The 22,512-nt window shown below is 39.5% G+C and overlaps 1 protein-coding gene across 4 annotated transcripts in view; it reads left to right on the top strand.

Annotated features, from left to right (window-relative positions):
- The window catches only part of FTO (FTO alpha-ketoglutarate dependent dioxygenase), a 357,038-nt gene that overhangs the window by 221,179 nt on the left and 113,347 nt on the right, over positions 1 to 22,512 (top strand). Inside the window, exon 9 of one of the 4 annotated variants that reach the window (XM_045523121.2) lies at positions 12,478 to 15,568. The exons of the other annotated variants lie outside the window; for them this stretch is intronic. Within the exon in view, the coding sequence (XP_045379077.1) occupies positions 12,478 to 12,601 (124 nt within the window). The 3' untranslated portion in view covers positions 12,602 to 15,568. Of the gene's footprint in view, positions 1 to 12,477; positions 15,569 to 22,512 lie in introns of those variants that run through there. 4 annotated transcript variants of the gene reach the window in all.

Here is a 22,512-nt window from a genome sequence, read left to right as displayed (position 1 = left end):
TTTAAGTTCCGTAGAAAATAATGAATCATTGAAATGGCTATTACTCAGCACTGTTAAGGTATACTGAATCCATTGTTTTCTTGTCATATAGCTTTATACCAGCTCAAAGGATAAAATAGTATAAAGATTTAATTTTAGGGCTGCATATAAGGCATTAGATTATGATTTCTAGCTAAGCCATGCTGAACTCAGATTATGTTACCATGAAACCTTTTTAACTAAGCGTTTTCAATAAGGTAAAACTAAAACAACAACCAAAAAAACCAGTTTATGAGTCCCAGAATCATTTACCCTAACAATTATAATAGTTTCCTTGTTGTTACTCCATTCCTGTAATAATGACGCCCTTTGATAAAACATCCCATTATGTTGACACCGTATAATAAGGATTACTGGCATCAACTTCTTTTACAAAGAGGGAATTTGGAGTGGTACTAGTGAGAGCAGCTGTATTATTTAACTGATGGCATGCTTGGGTAGTTAGCTTTTCTCTTTGAAACCCCTGATAAAGGCACCAGTGGTGTCCTCGTCTTCCCCACCCAAGGACAGCTGCGCTGGGGAGGAGGGACGGTATTAGCAGGAACTGCATCTCAACACCTCAGCGTCTTACTACCTGCCTGAAGTGCATGCCTGTTGACCCCTCCTCTTATGGTAAAGTGAGGTATTTGTGTTCTGATTTATCCAGCAACAGACGTGTGAAATATTCAGTTACCCTCATTCTGTCTCTCCTCTGTGTTTTCTGGAATAACAGCACAGGGCAGTGGGAAAGTGTGAACTTTGCTGTCAGAAACCCTATCATCTTGGATGAGCCATCTATCTAACTTGTCTGACCTTCAGTGTCCTCCTAGGTAAAATCAGAAGAATAATATCACCCTTATAGAGTAATTTAGAAACTTGGTGAGGAAGCATAAGTGCTTTGGAAATTGTACGTATCACTGTGAGTTATTTTTACTGTTTGACTAGCTATCTGGCCCTGCTTTGTTCAGGAGGCTCCTCTACCATCATTAAAATAGCTAGGTCCATAACCCTCTTTCATCTTGGAACATACTGTGTGGAGTTGCCCATGTGAGAGGCAGCTTAATTGCAAATCTACCAGGGTTGTTCATGACTGAATGCCAGGGGGCACTGTTCCCGTTGTGTTGAGTAAATGGAACCCCCAGACACACAATTTCAGTACTAAAATCAACAAGTAAAATTCCAAACACCTGCCTTTGTAACTTCTGATTTGGAGCTCATATTTGAAACTACTGTTTGTTTTCTCAGCATAACAACATTCTAATACACACAGCAGGTCTCTATTAGCAAACTTCAAGATCGTTTGTTGATCTCAGTCTCTGTCTCTCTGGAGAACAGCTGCCTTCCAAAACTCCCTAAAGTAAATTTTGTTTACGCCCTTCGTCCGTATTTAGAGTTGGACCAAACCAAGAATAACCTCTAAGTTTGGTGACCATCTCTGCTTTCATTAACACGTGATGTAATCACAAACAGAAAGAAACTTAAATTTATGTATGTTGACGTGAGGGAACAGGTGGATATGAACGTAAGACTCTAGTACCTTCTGCCCATGTCAGATGAGCTAAACCCTTCCCAAAAAGCCAGCCGGGAAAACATATGATACCATTTGCAGTGGTAGAATGTTGCATGCTGTTCTTGTGTAATTATAATGGCCTGATCCATGTGGGCTGGGTGAGTCTTGCTTAACAGTCATTAATCTACTGAGTCTTCATATCAGCAGCTCATCCCGAGGAGCAGCAGTACTTGGCTGGATGATCCGGGCTTTGATTTCATCATAATAAGGATACCTTTGTTAAAATTCTGCTGCGTGGTGGTGCCCAAGGATGCTGGGAAGAGAAGGTCTTTCTTTTTCTTTTTTTTTTTTTTTTTCTCTCTTTTCTTTTTTTGCGTGGTGGGGATGAATTGTTTCTGTCTCTTCCATCCCCTAGGTTACTATTTATGCTCTCCCTTGATCTCCTGCTTGTCCCTTTATTTCCCCCACCTTGTGAAAGTTTCTTTCTGTGTGACCAGGAGTCTGTTTAGCAGACCATATTGTGAGTGAAGGGCCAGCGTTTGTTGCCTGATTTTGGCAATGCTGGGCAGTCAGCTGGGATGTAATTAAGACTCTGAGAACAGGCTGTCTTCTCCACGGGAAGGGCATGTTAGATGGTGCTGGGATTTGGGGCTGTCAGTTTGGCCAAGGCTGGAGACAGAGAGCTAGGGACAGAGATATTTCCTTTCATTTATAATCCCTTTATGTACAGTGTATGCACTTGGCGAAGTTTACATATAACCTAGTGGCTGGAGCTTACGAGCCAGTGCAGTGGAATTAGCATATGTTACATGTATATTTTAGTATTATTTTAAAGCAAGTGCATATTTCCAAAGTGAATTATGCATGGATGACAGCAATAGGGTTGTGTTGCACTGGGTGTCAAATCCCACAACTTTTTGTCGAGACCGTGGGTTTTACACTAAAAAGGCAGAAAGACTAAACGAAGTAAAATAGTTTTAATTTTTAACAGTTTGGTTCGGCCCAAGGAGCCAGGCTGTGACAGATATAACTGACATTTGAATAATTGGATTAATTTAGAGAAGGGCAAATCCGGTTTTGACGGTTGTGCTTGTGTGTATGTCTTTTTTTTTTTTTTTTTTTTTTTGCAGGAATGGCGTTGTGTGGCTTAGATATGCACTTTGTGTGATGCCAAGCAAAGCTGGAGGAAACTCCACAAAATGATTAAGATTGTCACTTAATTAGTTAGCTTTCATACACATGTGTATGTGTGTCTGTGGGCATCCTGCATGTATTGTATAAAGAAATCCACGGTATGTACTTTATCAGCCCTACAGCGGCATCTGTATATACATATTGAATATGTAGGCAAGTTATATGTGCTCTTGGGAACTTAGGAAATCTAGTTTGAGGAAAATGTACACCACTTCAGGGGCTGTGTAGAAAATATGCAGACAAGGAAACCCACTATGACATTGGCAAGCCCTTTTCCTCCCTCAATCCTTGTGCTGTAAACCATCACAATGCAGCAGAACAAAAGCCTAATTTGGGATCTGGGGTATCAGTAGCCAGATTCCACATGGTTAAGTCCTCAGCCCTAAAGTCCTTCGGATTTATGTAGCTTTTTTAGCTTCTTGTATGAAGATAATCTCAGCAACTCGAAACCAACTACAGCCCCCTAACACATCCCCACCCCACCCCCGCCCCTGCTGTTAATGAAATACGCCGTCTGAAATCAGCACGCCGAGATGAGAACTTGTGGCAGGCAGTCTTGAATTGTGGCTCTGGGCTGGCTCTAAGAGCCTTTTCCCCAGCAGGACATTAATAGACATTAACACCCGGGCAAGAAGTGTTGATGTGTGGTTTATAATGTTAGCACCCAGTTAGGCAGTCCTAGCACATGCTGTAGGAATCTTGTACCAACACATGTGTGTGGAGTCAGATTAATGAGAACCGTAGAAGGAGAGACACTGCACTCAAGCTGGGGACCTCATCTCAGCCTCCTTCTACCAAGCGAACCTGGTGCTCAGCTGGGTGGAAGTGGCCCGGTTGAACGTGTTGGGTATTAGCATAAAGAGGAGGTTTGAAAGTTGTGGTTCGCTCTCTTGCTGTGTGATCACCGAGCCCCAACGTGTTAGTCGCTACGTCACGTCACAACCCCTTCTCATCCAGTGCGAATTCAGGCTGAGAGGAAAGGAAACCGTTCCCGAGATTCACACCCCGACTGCGAGGCAAACATTATTATTTTCCTCCTTCGACTTTCCCCAGCTCTTCTTCAAGTCTTTCTGAATGGTTCGGAGACCCTTTCTGGTTTACTTTGTAAATGGGGCAATGAAGCATTCTTGTCTCCTGCCTAGCTCTCCTTAGAGGATTCTCAAAGCCTTTTAAAATTGTGTGTTTTTCTGGGGCAGCCTTGAAAGTCCCAGGAGTGAAGTTGCCATCTGTCCTTTATATTAAAAGAATCTTCTGTATTGTATACCTGATGTGCTTGTCCCAGAGATAGATGTTGTTAATTAAAGGACAGCATTTGTCCTTTATCTGAAATAAATCTCTCTCGCCTGAAGAACGGTTTTCCAAGCTTTAGGAAACAGTTAAGGACATTCCACCTGGAGTCCTGGTGTTTGCTAAGGGTCCTCGGTCTAGAATCAGTCCCTCAGCTTTCATTTGATCAGACATGTAGGATGGTGAAGTACTTTTTTTTTTTTTTTGCCTTGTTTTCTAGTTAATTTACCTACTAAGATTATAGCTTTGGCAGAGGCTTGTATAAATGAGTGTAACATATAGTGTTAGTGGTATTTTGTGACTTTTTGCTGGAAACTTACAAACAGCAAGCTCCCAGACGTTCTCATTACACTCTATCTTTATGCAGTAGACGTGATGGTACCTACATCTTCCAATGCCACCTCTCCGTGTTGCAACTACACAGGCTTTGCTCCTATCCCCTCTGCCCCTGGGAAAAGGAAGATGCCAACATCTGCCCGCAGCAAAAAGAGCCAGAGTTCTATCACATCACAGCTCCAGTATGTATGGGGAGAAAGAATGCATCTTCTTTAACCTGCTGCCTCTCTGTCTCAGGAAGCTCAGAAAATAATTTGGATTTGCAATACAGAGAAGCAGCTCAGGCAGGTGTTTACTGCTGTCTAAAGTGTGTTAGCCTCTGTAGTCCTGTTAAGCTCGGAGAAGGGTCTTGCAGGGGACTAGCTTCAAGGAAAAAAGACCAATTGCAGCAGCAGAGACATTGCCTGAGGAACATGGCCAGCATCAAGAAACAAGATGGGTCCAGCTGTCCTATTGTTGGTAAGAAAGACCCCAAGATCGCCTGTACCGTGATGAGGAGAGTAGTGGACTGGACCGTGATTTTCTGGTGATGCAATGGTCCAACCGATGCTCAAGCTTAGTATACAGTAATTCACCTTTAACCTAACTACTGTATATAAAATAGATAAACAGTAAGGTCCCACTGTAGAGCACAGGGAATTGTATCCAATATCTTGTGATAGCCTATACTGAAAAAGATATAAAAAGGAATATATATATGTATAACTGAATCACTATGCTGTACACTAGAAATTAACACAACATTGTAAACCAACTATACTTCAATTTATACACAAAAAATGGGGGAGGGATTCAAGTTAGGTACCATTTTTCAACATCTGTTTTTTGTTTGGTTTGGTTTTTTTTCTCTTAATCATACAGACTGGGAATTGGGCAGGTGACATGATAGAGTGAAGCCGGCCTGGGTGAAAAGATAAACAGGAGTTGGAGCAACCCGGACGAACAGGCCAGCACTCACACTGTTTGCAAGGGCCACTCCCTTCTTAACTCCAGCCAGTTGTTCCCTTGCGGGGATGTGAAGAGGCCTCAGGTTTTCAGTAGAAGCTGTAGATGTGAAACTGCCTGAGTTTCCAATACGGCCAACAATTCAGTTTTTCAAAACAGCACAGGCCAGATAACATTCATCTGTAGTAAGGTGTGCTTTCTGGGCTGCTAGCTTACACACGCTGATAAGACATGATACAGTAACCTTATCAAAGTGGGGAATATCCTAAATAATAAACTGACCGCATAGAAACATTTGTTTTTTTAAATAGAAGGAAATTCAACCACAAATAACTACTAATGTTTTGGGGGTATTTCCCTTGAGTCTTTGTCTACTGCAGATGCATTTTATGTGCATGTTTTAAAATAGTTGTAACCGCAGGAGCCTGCGTTTTTTTCACTTACACTGTGATTATAGTCAGTTTCCTTATATGGCGACAGGATATTCCATCAAGGAAATGTATTGAATATGCAAAATCACTCCCCTATTATTGGACTTTTAAGTTGCTTTTGACTTGACACCACTATAAGTAATTTTGCAATTACGTATTTACTCATACTGCTTTTTCCTTATTTTGGATTATTAGTTCCTGAGAATCGGAAAGGAGGATTGCTTAATCAAAAGATATGAATGTTTTAATGGCTTTCAGTACATATTGCCAAATTGCCTTCCAAAAGTGTTGCACCAATTTGCACTGCAATCAGCGAAATAGGAGTGTATGAGTTTTCAGTATATCCTTGCCAGCATTATTATATTTTCGAGATTCTGCTCCCACCCCAGATTGGTAGGTGAAAATTAGACCTCACTGCTGCTTGAATTTGCATTTATTTGAGATTTTCCCCAAAACCTGTTGACTGATTGTATTTGTTCTCGCAACATCTGTATTTTCCAAGACTAAATTTTGTTGAGGTTTTGTTTGCTTTTGTGTGTGTGTTTTAAAGTTGTCTCTGTTAACAGTTGACAAGTAATTTGGGAAGAGCCTCTGCGGCAAGGCCCTCCTCCAGGGCGCCCCCGTATCTCAGCACTGGTGCAGCTGCTGCTTTTAGCCGTGCGTTAACTTGGAGTCCAGCCAGGGCCCAAGCAGGATCCCCTTCCTGAAGAGGGGCTCTTGTGTGTCTGGTGAACTGCAAGCTCAGGGCTGTATCTGCCAATAGGTTTCTGGCAGAGCTGTCTAATAAAATCCCATCCACCACTCTTGGACGATGATTACCTGATGCCCTTTTTTTGGTAACAGCTAATCTCCAAGTCTTAGATGGTTTTTGTCCATTGCTTCCCCGCTTCCGTCCTTCTCCACTGGGCTCTGTGCGTGTTCTGACTTCAGTATAGGTGATGTATAATCTGAGTTTCTCATAGCATGGTCTAATGGAAAGGGCCCTGAGCCAGTAAGGAGATGGGGGTTCTGTTATTGGCTCTACTTTTTGTTTAATAATAGCTTAACAGCAACAATTGATTGAGTGCTGAAATACTTTTCAGTGTTCTTCATATTGTTTTGAATCTTCATAACAATCCTGCTAGGTAGGAAATATTATTATCCCCATAGGGGTGAGGAAACTAAGGCTCAGAGAGATGAAATATTTGTCCAGTATCAGACTTCATTTTTCTGAACAAAAGTGAGGTTTTTTATCACTCAGGATCTCAGTCTCCTCATCTGCAGAGTGGAAGTGCTTCTCTTTACCTCATAGTGATGGCATGGGACCAAAACGAAGTCCTGTTTGTTATTAAAGTGACATTGAGTATTGAAACCCAGGATGTGTAATAAATTGTAGTTATTAACTAGTTCACCTCTCAGACCCTCAGCTTCTTCATTTATAAAGGGTAGGTGCTGGACCAGATTATTTTCATTGGTTACTTTCAGCAGTAGCACCTCCTCATTGGCTACAGACTCAAATCTTGGTGGGGGATAAAAAAACCTACACGGTTCCCTGGGGCTGTGCTTATTACTGCATCCGAAGTCAGCTCTGCATTCCAGGGCTGTCCATCCCTCCAAGCCACTTTTCTCAGAAGGAAGTACAAACTTTTAGGAAGGAGGAATCTCACTCTTTGGTGTGCACAGAGTCCAAGAAAATTCTCATACTGAGGTAGTTGAAATAACCAGTGTCCGCTGGTGACTTTAAAGCCATGTGAGACTGCTTACTTTGGCTCTGTGACCTCTCAAATATACAAGTGGGAATTAACTTGTGTCTCTTTTTCGTCATACTTTACCCTCAGGTGGGAACTTAACCAGAATACTTAATGGAGAAAGTAACGCACTGGGTCAACGCCACACAGAAATGCATTCAGGCTTAATTTCGTGCATATTGAGTGTTTTAAAATAGGGGTTCAGGATCCCATATGGCCCTTAGCCTCCTCAACAAAGATCATCAGCCCTAGACTAGAAGCAGGTGGCCTGGCACAGGGAGCAGAGGTTATTTTTGCTTCTGGGTTCCTGCCATTTCGGAGTTTAACCGTGGCAGGGCTGCACCGCAGGAGGCTGACCCCAGATGCTCTTCCTTCGGTGGGGATGGAACAGGCCCATTGCCACGGCCAGGAGTAAACTTGCTCAAATCTAGGTCACAGTAGCCATCCCAGAAAAGTCTCCGTCTAAACTTAATCCCTTTTGCTGCTTAATTGCTGCTTCCAAACCTGATTCATTCCAAGTGAAGTAATAGCCTTAATTGTTCTCCCATCTCACGTGTTTCTCTAATGCTGGCAATGATGACATCTTGGCATTTTCTTTCAGGTCAACTCTTGGGCAACAGGTAGAGAGGGCTTAGTCTGGAGGCTGGTGTTAGAGATAGAAGTTTGGGAACCTGGCTTTTCCTTCTGGCTCTGCCTCACCTTAGGGTTCAGTTTCCCTGTCTGGAATCTGAAAAGATTTGAAGTAGGTCAGGAATTTCCAGTTCAAATGCTGATGGGTGAGTAACAAACATGAGTGAGGAGGGAAGTCACTGGGAAGGGGCAGGAGGGTCCTTGGGGGAATGGGGTGGGCAGGGATACTTTGGGTGATGGTTACGCAGGCATACACATTTTTCAGAACGCATTGAACTTATTACTTAAGATCTATACATTTTCCTTTAGGTAAAATAAGTGTAAAATGAGTGAACTGGACTACCTAGTGAACTGGGGAACACACGGTTTATTTAAAGGGAGCAGTGATGAGCTCCAGTCACTCTCTTCTCTACAGAGTGTGGACCCAGTGTGGGTACATTTTCAAGAAAAGTCAGAGACTTAGATTTTTTTAATAAAAATCTCAGGACATGTAGATTTAAGGGCCCTGTTTGGTCAAACAGAATATCAGTTTGTGCTCCCTGAACTAGATACAGGCTTCTTAATTTACCTGAGGGTCATTTGAGCTCCAGCACTGAATGATTCCAGCTTGCTATGAGGCCTTGAACAAAAAAGTTAAGCCTTAAATTAAAAAATGAAAATTCAACTTCAGTTTTCCTCACCCATGAAACGTTGATCATTTTTGGCTAACCTTACAGGGAGCTGATGAAGAGCATATGAGATACCTTGTCCAAAACCTCCTTGCAGCATGAGTGTGTAGCATATAAATCTGAGTCACTGTGACCTTTAGTATTATTATAAGGAATTATGTAAATTTTTAGACTTGCTATTGTTCAGAGTTGAAACACTGAGCTTTTTCAAGACGGCTCAGAAAAACCTCAAGAAGTCGCCACGAGCCAATCACTTACCTGCAAATGAACATGCAGACTTTTCATTATCCTCGGAGGGGAATGTTTCTGTGGGGTGTGACCAAAAGAGAAGGCTTTCACTTGGACAGCTGCTCATATAAATTGCAAAAACTCTGGGAGCTGAAGTCAAGGTGCAGCAGTAGCATATAAGACAGTGCAGTTGATGCTGTCTTAAAGATCCCTGTCGTAGGCTCCCACTGCCCAGGAATTGGAATGCTCGAGTCTTGTCGCTGACATTTTGTGAACAAGCAGCCTGTATTGGATGATGATAAATGGATTATCTTAAATGTCATTCTGCACTGTTTTAGAGTTGCAAGGAGAGTTTTGATATTGAGTTGTTGGTTAGTATATTCTATACCAATCCTTTATGATGAAATAAGCTCCTCAAGTTACATCCAGAAATGTCAAAGTTGCTTATTTCTTCAATCACCTGTAGCAATGTTTCCATTATGAGATATGCAGAGAAGATTGTGTAATAATGTCAAACTATTTATAGAAACGTTTCCTAGGAGTCTCTCCTCTCCTTGAGTTGTTTGTGTATTTAATACTAGAGATTTGTTTTTATATTTATGTATATTCTTCTGTTTCTAAATTGACTTCAGCTGAGGTTGTTTCACTAGTTTTTATAAAGTGCCTTTAAAAATTGACAATAGCATTCAAAAACTAAAACTGAGGCCAGTCTGACCTTTTTAAAATATAAAGATTTATTTTACATGGTTGCAAATATTGTAATATTCTGATGTGTGTGTGTTACAGCTGTGTCCTAAGTGTCATATGGATGTTATAATCATAACATTTAAAACATGCTGTTTATTTAGGATAAAGTAGTATGTGATGCTTTGGCAAAAGAAATTTCATTATTTATTTTATGCTAATTTATGCATTATTTTATTTTTAATATTTCTTTGAAATTCCAGGTTTAATAAAATTATTACTATGACACAGAATACAGTCATTTGTATAAAGATTTGGTCCAGCGGATTTATATGTTATATGTGCTAAGTAGATTTCGAAAGCACGTCTCAAGTTTTAGTTGGCAAAGTTATTTCTAAATATTGGCTTTCTTCTCTAAAAATAAGATCTTTCTACACAGAGATACTGAAATTATTTAATATGTCTGTATGTAGTAACTCCAGGGCCAGCCCCTCTACACTAATCTGCTCTACAGTCCTTAAACAAGAGCATGTAATGCATATTTAAAAGAATCAAAAATTACAAATAATAATGTCAAGTTGAACCATATAAAATTATAATTTTTGTAGATCAAAACAGCCGCGTATCAACGTTATACAGCTCCCCCCAACCACCAGTACTTACGTTGTGTTTGCTGTGTGCCAGACATGTGCGTGATGTATATAATTCATTTATTGACTATAGTAATCCTATAAGGAGGTACTAGTATTACCCCATCTTACAGCTGAAATAGCTGAGGCACAGATTGATTTAAATGACTAATGACTGTTAGAACCAGGCAGCCTGCCTCCAAACGTCTGCATGGAAGCATTGCTCCATGCTGCCTCTCCAGAGAAGCAGACTTCCTTCGACTCGCCTCCCAAATGTATTGATTTCCCTGCAAGAAGTCATGTAGTCGGCTTGGTCTGTATCCTTTTAGATCTGCCTCTTAGGTGCTTTCACACATTTATGAAGGTACCAATAGAAAATACATGGTATTATTTTATTCTTTCCATTTTTTTCTTTTTTTCCTCCCCATGCAGTGTCTGTCTTCATTTCTTCCTTTCCTCATTCATTCCTTCTTGCCCTCTTTCGTTTTTTATTTTTTACAAAACGGTATATACCATAGAGTTCTACAACTTGTGTTGGTTACTGTAAACCAACTTAGAACCATTCATGTCAGTACATAGAAATCTCATTCCTTTTGACTGCTGCAGAATGTTCCATAGTATAGATGGTATCTCCTGCCTTATTTAACTGTCTTGCATTGATGATACATGAATTTTTTTCTTTGAGTAATAGGTTAAAGTGTGCATACACTTAAAACTTAATAACTGTTAAACTGTCTCTAAAAGAGCTGTACCAATTCCTGTTGCTATCAGTTTGTCAATCTTGATTATTTTATTCCTGCCACTTGGATGGGTGAAAAATTCTGTCTTGTGGTTTTAATTTGTATTTTCCTGATCACTGGGGAGCATCTTTTCAAATTATTATTAAGCATTTTAATTTTTCTTCTCATATTGCCTGTTCATACTGTTGGTGAATTCTTCTATTGTTTTATCTTTCTCATTTATTTGTAGTTCTCTATATGTTCTGTATATTAATTCTCTTCTGTTTATGTTACAAATCTGTTCTCTCAATCTGTCACTTGTTATTTAATTTTAAAAATTGAATTGTGATGTTTTTAATCTTACATGTGTCTTAATATATATTATTCTTTTCAGATATTCTTGTCACATTTATTACTTTTTCCCTTTATAGCTTTTGCGTATTACATATTTCTTAAGACCACCTTTCTTACTCCATGTTTTTAAATAAGTTTACTTTTACTGTATTCTGGTGCTTTTATAGTTTTTTTTTTTTTAATGTTTACCTTTTAGGTAGGGGTTAACTTTATTTTTTTTTTTAATGGAGAAGCCAATTGGCACAATAACATTTTTAGAATAAACCATTGTTGTCTCTATTAATTTGAATAGACACTTGTCATATAATAAATTCCCATAAATGTATATGTCTGTTTCTGCGCTATCAATTCTGTTTGACTTATATTTTTGCCTAGTTACCAAAATTTTATGTTTTGACATATTATGGGGCCTGCTTCCCCCTATTTTTAAAATAATTTTGTTGCTATTCTCATGCCTTTTTCTTCCAGATGAATTTTAGGATCAAATTCCATTTAAAAGCATCCTATTTGCATTTTTATTATGAATGCATTGAATTTATAGATTTATATGTTAAAAAACTTTAAAAAAATTAAATTTCCTCACCCATTAAGATGATGTATCTCTTATTTATGTAATCATCTTTTGTGTCCTTAAGTAGAGTTTTACAATTTTTCTTCACATTTTCCTAAGTTAATTTCCAGATATATCATAGTGTTTATTGCTATTGTGATAGAATTACATGTATGATAGCTGTTGTTTTTTATATTTATTTAGTTACCTTATTAAACTCCTTTATTAGTTCTCGTAGTTTTTCAGTTGATTCCCTTGGAATTTCTAGATAAGGAATTAGATAATCTAAAATAATGATGATGTTGCCTTTTTCTTTCCAACAGATACTTTTTAAATTTGTCTTTCTTCCTGTCTTAGCTGAGATTTCCAGAATAATGTTGAATAGCAGAAGGGCCAGTAGGCATCTTTGTGTTTTTCCTGTTGCTAATAAGAGTAGTTCTAATGTTTTACAAGTGAGTTTGAGATTTGCCAAGATTTCTGGTAAACAGTCTTTATCCACTAAAGGAACTTTTGTTCTCCTTAATGGATATTGCATTTAACTGGATCCTGTTTTTTTTTTTTTTTTAGGAAGATCCTGTTGTCTATTGAGATGATCATTTTTTTTCCTTTAATTTGTAAATGTGGTATAGTACATTATGAGATTTTTATACTGTTGAACCATCCTTGCACTCCTGGAATAGACCTTATTTGATCCTGATGTGAGTACAGATGGACTTGATTGGCTGTTATTTTATTTACTATTTTTACATCCAATTTTCATAAATGAGATTTCCCTGTAGATGTCTTTTTCCTGTGGACACCCTAGTAAACAGGTCACAGTAGAACTCATTCATTCCTCACCTTTCTGTGAAGTGAACCGTTTTTAAGTTTGTCCAGGGCTTGATTTGCTCTTGGCTATTTTCAGCATTAAGGCTCTTGCATGCAGCTTCCCTCATGTCTTTGAACCTTATTTCTATTTATAGCTTTTTAAAGGAAAAGCATGAGTTTGCTCTTTCAACTTTTTTTTGCTGTTGCCTTCCAGCTTCTTTCTGGAGAGAGAATATAAGTATTTCACTGAAGCATGATGCTGCACCTTTGTGAAATATTTCATTGCCCCTTTTTAGTTGGAAAGTATAACTTTTTCTTTTCTTTGTTGTTAAAGCTATAGTTTTCTTTATTCCTAATTTATAGCAAATGCTTCCCTAGCAATAAACACTTCTTATTTTATAGTGACAAACACTTGGTTTGGAGAGGATGATAATATATAGTTTTTTGCTCCTTCTTCTCCTGCCTGTGGCAGGACATCACTGATCTTAATGCAGGCTTTCCTCCTGAGCTTTTCAGCACAACATGTGGAACAATTACTGCTGGCACTTGTAATTTAGATGACACCTATTTGCAATCCCTAGTGTCATGGAAATGGCATAGATTGGAAGGCAGGAGTCCTAGGCTTTTAGTGTCTAACTTGCAGTGCGGGATCAAGCCATTGCAATACTTAATCTTCATCCCTACTACTGTACAATGAAGACATTAAACTGAGTGATCTCTAATGGATCCTCTGGGGTTTTTAAAATTTTTTTCTTTTCTTTTATTTCATTTTATTTTATTTTTCATTGAAGTACCATCAGTTACAATGTGTCAATTTCTGGTGTATAGCAGTGTCCCAGTCACGCATATACATACATATATTCAAGATCTTCTGTTTTGAACATTTTCTGATGCCATTTACATGTGCTCCTTCAACACTGTTTCAGGGTCCCAAGTGTAGGTATCTTGAAGATTTGTAAATCTTCACCAAAATGTACATTTGTAATTTCGATGTCACCATTTTGCTGTTTTCTTTTTCTGTTATATGTTTTTGAGATTGTAAATACATCTTAGTACTTACTACTACTTTTAAAATTAATAAATGCCCATTGTAGAAATTTTGAAAAATATAGGAAAACACAGGAAGAAAATTAAAATCACCCATACTCCTACCATCTGGAACTGTTAACATTTGGTGTATGATTAGGAATGTTTCTTTTTTTTAAATTTGTGTACCCCTTGTTTCTTATGGAAAACAAATATTGTTATTTTTTCATTATTGCACTTTAATCAAAAATAGTTTCCCTCAAAATACACAGTAATTTATTTAAACATATCTTTCATTTTTCACTTTTAAACATTGTGATAGACATCCTCTTACAGAAATCTTTGATCCTTTATTGAACAGATTTCTAGATACGGAATTACAAGGTGGAAGGGAATGTACATTTTAAGTTCCTAACAAATCACAGGTACTCCATAAATATGTGTGCAATGAATTTTCAAATAAAACATTACCAATTTGATTTCCAGAAAGAGGTACCAATTTACCTTTTCATCAGCAGTTTTCGAGATTGCCTCTCCCTTCTCATGTTTGGGAGCATGAAATAGTGCCATTAAAAAAATTTTTTTTTGCCAATTTTATGGGCAAAAGTAACATTTTATTTCATTTCTTCAGTGCAACTGTGGTTGAAATATATATATATATACACACACAACTGAATCAGTATGCTGTACACCAGAAACTAACACAACATTGTAAATCGAAACATACCTGTGATGGCTGTGAACTCATTATCAGGGTACTGCTACAAAATTTACAATTGATGCTGATTGTAGCAGGGAGATTCCAATATGGAGGTAAAGAAGAGAACTAAAAATCTCTACATCTGGTAAGACCTTACTGTCGCTAAAGAGTAGTTCTGTAATTAAGAAGTGCTAGTCCCCCCAGCCAACTCTTGGTCGGTTTGGAAGCTCCTTCCACGCTCGCTCCCTTCTGGGTGCCCATCACTTTGCTCTCTCCTTGGGTGCTTACTGTTCCACAGGAAGCGTTAAGCCAAAGCGTGTTGCCTCACAAAGTCTGCGCTCAGGACCTTAAACCCGGGCTTCCAAGTGCCTGATGCTCACCAGTAGAATTTCGCTGGTGGCCTTTTGTGCCACTGAAAGAATGGTACCTGCTGCTCTCAGCGGGGTGTGTCCTTTATGAGTCAAAATGTGAAGACGACAGAACCAGTCCCTCCCTTATGTCACGAAGAACTGGCTAGTCATGAAGTGAAAGCACATGACTTTGCTCTTTGCTGTTGTGTCTCCTGATTTTTTTCTGACTAGAATCCCTTGGTTTATTCCTCATTCTTCTAACTTGGTGCCCTTGGGGTCCCTCTACCAAATAGTACTGAACCTGCCACTGACTTTTGCTTTGTGGTGAGATTATTTGGCAGAGACTTTTGCTACCTGGAACCCGGCGTGGCTGAAGAGAGACCTGTTTATTCATTTTCCATGTTCAGTACTAGGCAAACGGGGTGGACATACAGGCTCCCAGCAAAGCGGGGCTGACATGAGGGGAGAGGGGCTGAAATCCCTGGCACGCTGCCCTCTCCAGACTGGGGTTCTTCGTTTGCCCACAGGGGCCGCCGTTTTCTGATTTGCCTGAAGGTGCTACCAAAGCTTGCCGAGGCCCTCTCAATGGTTTGTACAACTTACAGAAGGGCCTCTCCTTCCAAGCAAGTTAGAATCCAAGAAACTGTCAGTAAAACCTTTTGTTTGTAAAACCAAGAAGTGACTTAAGCAGCCACCGCCAGTACGGTCTGTTGAGGACATACTTTTGCTCTAGGATTTAGGTTTGCTCTTATCAATAAATCTAGATAGAAAGTTCTTTGTGTGTGTGTGTGTTTGTGTAGTTTTTACTGAAGTATGGTGGGTTTACAACGTGTTAATTTCTGGTGTACAGCACAACGCTTCAGTCATACATGAACATACATATATTTGTTTTCATATTCTTTTTCACCATAAGTTACTACAAGATACTGAATATAGTTCCCTGTGCTATACATTATAAACTTGTTGTTTATCTATTTTATATATATATATATATATATATATATATACACACACACACACACATATATGTTAGTTAGTATCTGCAAATCTTGAACTCCCAATTTATCCCTTCCCGCTTCCTTCCTCTCCGGTAACCATTAGTTTGTTTTCTATGTCTGTGAGTCTGTTTCTGTTTTGTAAATAAGTTCATTTGTCTCTCTCTCTCTTTTTTTTTTTTAGATTTCACATATGAGTGACATCATATGGTATTTTTCTGTCTGTGTCTGGTTTACTTCACTTAGAGTGACATTCTCCAGGTCCATCCATGTTGCTGTAAATGGCATTATCATTTTTTATGGCTGAGTAGTATTCCATTGTAAAAATATACCATAACTTCTTTATCCAGGCATCTGTCGATAGACATTTAAGTTGCTTCCGTGTCTTGGCTACTGTAAATAGTGCTGCTCTGAACATTGGAGTGCGTGTATCTTTTTGAATGAAGGTCCCCTCTGGATATATGGCCAGGAGTGGGATTGCTGGATCATATGGTAATCTGTTTTTAGTCTTTTGCGGAATCTTCATACTGTTTTCCGTAACAGCTGCACCAAACTACATTCCCAACAACAGTATAGAAGAGTTCTCTCTTCTCTACAGCCTCTCCAGAATTTTAGATAAAAAATTCTTGAGTAGAGAAACTTGTGTATTTAAACAGCTCAATATACCACTGGTATATTTTTTCTATTGCAACATTAGTGTTTGTTGTTTGTTTGTTTGTTTCCTGAAATGACCATAGCTAACACAAGATTAGATGCAAAAACCATTTTCTGATGTCACTTGGAATGATAAAATTTTCAATTCCCACAGACTTATGTTATACACACGTAGCCCGTTTTCCTCACAGTGAGCCAGCAGGGTTCCCCATGGTACTCTGGGCCTCACAAGCTACTATTAAATTTGGAGGTAAAGGTCTCAAGGCAGCTACAGGTGAAGGCCCATATCCCCTTGTGTTCCCCAACTCATTGCACCAAAAAAATGAAGCCATTTTCCTCCGAGTTATGACAGTAGACACGAAGGAAAACCTGAAGCCTTCCTGCTTTTAAGAGCCATTCTGAGCTTAATTTCAGTATCTCAATCCTGAACCTCATGAAGAAGTTAAACGAAGGCTCGCCGCACCACACTCGGTGATTAGAAATCATGACGGAAGAGGCATCGGGGTTCATCTTAGTCTTACTGTTGATGAAGGCTGAAGGTCGTGCTCTTGTGAAAGGGCACGGCCCACCTCAGGTGCAACTTTTTTCCTTTTGCCTGCCCAGTTTTGTGAATACGATGGAGCAGAGTGCTTTATGTGGGAGTTGTAGTTTCCTTTTTCGTGGGGGAAATGACATTTTAAGTAATTTTTATTAGACCTTTTGTTCAAGTACCATAACCAACGAGCAGATGAAGGATAATTTATCTTGATGATAGTCACGTGCTCTCGTGTCATAATCAGAAGGGTCTCAGTGAAAAAGCTTGCCTTTAGGGGTCAGGAGGCTTCGTCCTCTCCCACACCACATCCAGAAGCTACCATCACAGCACCTGCTTTTGAGAACGTGTTCATCCTCACTGGTACAGATTCCCGTCTTCAAGTGACTGAAGCTCAGAAATATTGTTCTTTTGGAAGCCGTGCCCAGGAAACAGAGTTTTCTAACTGGGCTTTGCAGCTGTGGAAAACTTCCTCACCTTTCACCTGAATTTCTGCTATGTTTTGCAAATGAGGAGACTGTGAGAAAAATATGCAGCTCGGAGCTGGCAAGGTTTTAAGTGGGTAAAGCTTGTAGTGTTTAGATCATAGCCCCAAATTACTTAAGGCTTCTGCTAACATGGAAATCAGACTCTTTGCTGCTGAGAGATTGGATATTCAGTTGGATTTTTTTATGAAGGAAATAAATATTTCAACATGCAAACACTACCCAAGCTGGGAGTGATGCTTCAAAACAGGGTCAGAGGTCAGGTTTTTTTCCTGTTTGTTTTGGGGGATGGCTCCAAGTTTAAAGGTATTGCACATTACTCCCTACCCTGAGCCTCACATGGTAAAGTAATTACTGCTAGCTAGTGCAAAATATGTACATTCATTTCTCTATCCAAAGATCCTGAGATTTCTCCCTGCGTTTTTTTTTCTTGTGGTCCTCATTATGAAAAATAGATCATGAGGAATGATCGAGTTTTCTCCATCATAACTCTAAACGAGTCAGGCTGAAAATGCACGTCGGATAGTTCAACTTTTCACAAACTTAATTTCAGAGTAATAAGTAAGAACGAATAAGAAGACAGTGCCTTTTTTCCTTTAGAGTCTAGTATGGTTCATTTTCACGATTTGCCTTTAAAACATGCACCAGAGCCCTAGGGTCCTGGATGCTTTTTCGAGGAGCTGCTGACCTCATGGTCAGCCAGTCGGAGTGGATCGGGGCCCAGGATGCCTTCAGGCGAGCATGAGGGGTTGTGGCACGTTGTTCTGAAACTCAAACACTGACTCAGTGGAGTGGAATTTTGGTCACAGTCAGAATGGCTCGATAGGACTTTGAGCTTCTGAAATCCTTTTTTCACTGCCTTCAAGTAGGGAAAAGTATTATTTGCTGGGCAGTTAATTCGCAGTCACACGAAACAGAAAAAATCCTATGCTCAGATCCATACGGAGCCCGCAGGGAGTGGCAGTGGGTGAAGCAGGCTGGGTGCAGTGCAACACCTTTGTTGAGGGGACAAGACAGAGCCAGGAAGCACACCTTCGGTTGAAAAAGGATAAGCAGCCATCGTGCAGGAACGGGGACCCACTGTTGTGGACCCGTCAGATTTCTGTTTTCCAAAGGAAGCCAGAAATCCAGATTTGTATACGAAATGTCCTTACATAAAAAGTTTGGTTGGGGGAGGAGAGGTATAGCTCAGGGGTAGAGTGTGTGCTTAGCACGCACAGGGCCCTGGGTTCAATCGCCAGTGGCTCCATAAAAAATAAACAAAGAAACGTGATTACCTCCAAAAAAATTTTTTTTGGCGACTGAGTTTTAAAAAAATCTTTTTAAAAGTGTTGAAGGCTAGAATTGGCCTACAAGCCACATGTTTGTGACTTAAGCTTTCAAAACTTGCAAAAGGTGGCAACATCTGGTCCTTCTAGGAGGTGTTTATAGGCTGGTATATTCTGAACGGTTACTGCACTGTGGCATCAAACCTGACTGCGAAGACCGGGGAGGTTCTCCGAAATTGAGAGCAGCCTGTCACATTTGTATCATTTCTTTTTAGTGACATAGATCTTTTGTCAAGGCTGACCGAAGGGAATAAGAGTTCCAGAAATGTTTATAGGCCAGAGCCGCCCTCCGCTTTCTTTTCTTACTGACTTTTAACCCATCACAACGTAATTACTTTCTCTCCTCCTCCTGCGCGTCAACCTTTGGAATGTGGTTATTCTTCAGAGTCCATTCGGAGGCAGGACATGATTCACATTTCCTTTTCCAGAGCCACTAAGCATCAACAGAAGATAATGTTTGTACCGCAGTCAAACAGATAAATCATCACTTAATGTGTGCTTTTGAGTAATGACTGGTTTAGTAATGATCAGATAGGCAAGAAAAGATCTTGGCTCCGTCAGTGATATTGTGACATAGTTATTTTCATATTGTTTCTTTTGGTTTCTTTTGGGGTATCGAGCTGTCACCTTTTCTCCTGGTATCTGAGTTTTCTTAGGCAGAGAGCCTCATGATGGAAATATGTTTGTTTTTCAGGGCAGAGAGGAGTGGTGGTGAGCAAAGAAATTACAGTGTGTCCTCAGCTGCCACTGATGTCCTTCCAAATAGATGGAGTTTAGTTTAAAACCCGCCATTAATTCTTGGCCTCTGGCAAACGTGGTACAAGGTTGCTTGTTTGTTCCAGTGGGCGTATGAGGGGGCAGAGGGGGGAAAGGGCAGCAATTAGTCAATGACATTTATGACCGATTTATAAAATACAAATGAAATAATTGGTTACAAAATCATGACAAGCCTTCACTTGACTTTTGCAAACTTGTTCTCAACACATTGTGAAACTTGATGAACACCCTTTGCAGAAAGCAAACAGCAGCCCAGCCCAAAAAGATCCAGCCGTTGCACTCAACCTGGACAACAGCTATGGGATGGGCAGTTTCTCCAATCATGTTTCCTGTCCTCTCCCCGAATACACCTCACTGTTATTTTAGATCCAGAGACAGTCTCAGGCAGGGGGTCCACCACACTTTTGGTGCAGCAGGCCTACCTAGGGAAAAGAAAAAGAATATCTAAATCTTTCCCATTAAAGATTAAATGCACGGGAGCCCTTTTAAGTCCTTGCTGAGGTTCCAGTACAGCGCAGGCACTTGGAGCAGAAGAGTGGGTGAGAGACAGTATGCATGTTCGAAGCCCTTTCTTCACCCACTAAAATGTGTGAGGTGGCGCTGGGGAAATAAATGCCAAGGCTGACACCAAATGTTGGCCCCCGGGGTGATTTTTCTCTTATTCAAATATCCTTTCAGTTCCTCACCTCTAACCCTCAGTCTGCTCATCCTTTCCCACCTCTTGAGAGAAGACATTTGCTGAATAAAATGAAAAAAAGGACACTACGAACTCATCTACATAACAGAAACAGACTCATAGACATAGTAAACAATCTTACGGTTACTGGGGAAAAGGGGTGGGAAGGGATAAATTTAGGAGTTTGAGATTTACAAATGTTGGCCACTGTATATAAAAATAGATTTTAAAAAAGTTTCTTTTGTAAGCACAGGGAACTCCGTTCAGTATCTTGTAATAACCTTTAATGGAAAAGAATATGAAAACGAATATATGTATGTATATGCATGGCTGGGACATTGTGCTGTACAGCAGAAACTGACACATTGTAACTGACTGTACTTCAATTAAAAAACAAAAAAGAAAGAAAAAGAGGGAGCCAGAATCTAATTATGTGTTCAAAGTCAGGTATATTAGAGTATAATTTGAAGCTCATTTTAAAAAGAATTTGTCCATGTCTTTGATAACGAAGTTCTCAGCTTAAAGCACATAACCTTCAATTTTAGCAGAGATGTTCCAGTTAGGTTTTTTTTTGTTGTTTTTTTTTTTAATTCTTCTTAAACATTTTAGACTCATGATCAAAAGGGCTGTCTGGATCTAAGTAATTTATTTTCTATATTCCTGAGCAAAATTCAGAAAAACTGGCTGGTCTAGTTTAGAGAAGAAAGTCAGTGGGGGGAGTATTTTCAAAATGCAGTCCTACTCGAAATCCTTTGCTTTTAGTGAGAGAGTGTTCTAATTTTGAAACAAGTTTATACTGCTCAGTTTTCCCCTCCGACTACTTAAAATAACAACCATCATCTCCAAACGCCTGAAATTCACTTTAGTTCAAATGTGACTGAAATTGAAAAGGAAAAGCTAGGAATGGACATTATGCCGCAAATCTAGGTTAAACCGGTTTGAGTTTTTCCAGAGTCCAGTGTTTAGGATTTCAGCCTTCCTGGACCGGCACATGGTGTTTCCTCTGCTTCTTTATGAAGACGCACGGTGTGTTCCCTTCCCTGTACTCCAAAGGTGAATATCATCCCCAGTGCTCTGGATCCTTCTGCTGAGCCTTTGTGGGGGCACACAGGAAGGAATGGGTCATGAATATGCAATGACTGATATGTCATGTTGTCTTCTGCTAAAAATATAAAAAGGGCGCTCTGATCAAGTTGGGAGCTGATTTCTGGTTTCAGCCTAGACAGGTCCGCCTAAAACTATAATCAAGCTGATTGTATTGCCCTGGAATTCTAAATTCCAATTTAAGGTTTTGCTATATAATCTCTAGTAGAGTGTGTCTAATCTTCATGAAACCCGGAGTCTTTATAAAAACTCGATGGATTTTCTTCGATGGGTCCAGGCTAGGCTGAGCTGTAGAGACATTAAATTACTGAGTAAATGAAGGCAGCATTGTTATGTCACTGTCTTTTTGAAAGACCAACGCAAATTCTATATGCTGTAGCTTTGATCCTTTTCATTTAATTCTAAGTACACTTGTTATTATAGTAACTGTTGTTTGTATGTTATTTTAGCTTTTTACTTAAGTAGCTATTTAGCAATTTAAATGAAAATGTAATTAGGTTACATCTGTTTTACATGCATGTAATACCACGCAGATGTAAACTTCTATTAAAGCCATACTTTCTTTTTGGCAAGAAAAGGCAAAAACAAAATTGCACCAATCATTGGAGTAAAGAGTCTTGCTCTTAAAATAAAAAAAAAAAATAGTATATACAAAGCGCTAGGCCATTATTTATATGGTGGGGACAGTACATCACTTCAATTTTTTTTTTTAAAGTAAAAGAACAAACAAATGCCTTCTAATTTATCTGGATACAGAGTTTAAAATGACAGTATCACTTCCCCCCCATTGTGTGGGTTTGTGCAGACAGAGATGCACCCATCTCCACATTATAAACACTGGCCCTTGTAACTCCACGCACTGTGGACAAAATCAGGGAGCCGCACGTGTCTGTCTTAGCTCTGCTTTAACTGCCTCTGGTGAAACCTCTTTACCCTTCCCTGTGCTTAAAAAAATTTAAAAAAACCCAAGAGTCATAATATTTGCTCAACCTGCCTTATAGGCTTGTTGTGAGAACCAAGGGAGATAATGAGTGTACAGGTATTTTGAAAAGTATGAAGTGTAATCTTTAGAGAGCATTATTGGCTTATTAGTCTGAAAACATCATTAACAATAGCCCATTCCTCCTCTCCACTCCCCCCACATTTTTGTGTGCACAATGGGGATTGG

This window comes from Camelus bactrianus, chromosome 9, assembly GCF_048773025.1.
Source record: "Camelus bactrianus isolate YW-2024 breed Bactrian camel chromosome 9, ASM4877302v1, whole genome shotgun sequence".
NCBI classification, from domain to species: domain Eukaryota; kingdom Metazoa; phylum Chordata; class Mammalia; order Artiodactyla; family Camelidae; genus Camelus; species Camelus bactrianus.
Note: the sequence above shows the minus strand (reverse complement) of the source record. Positions and strands in the feature narration are given on the sequence as shown.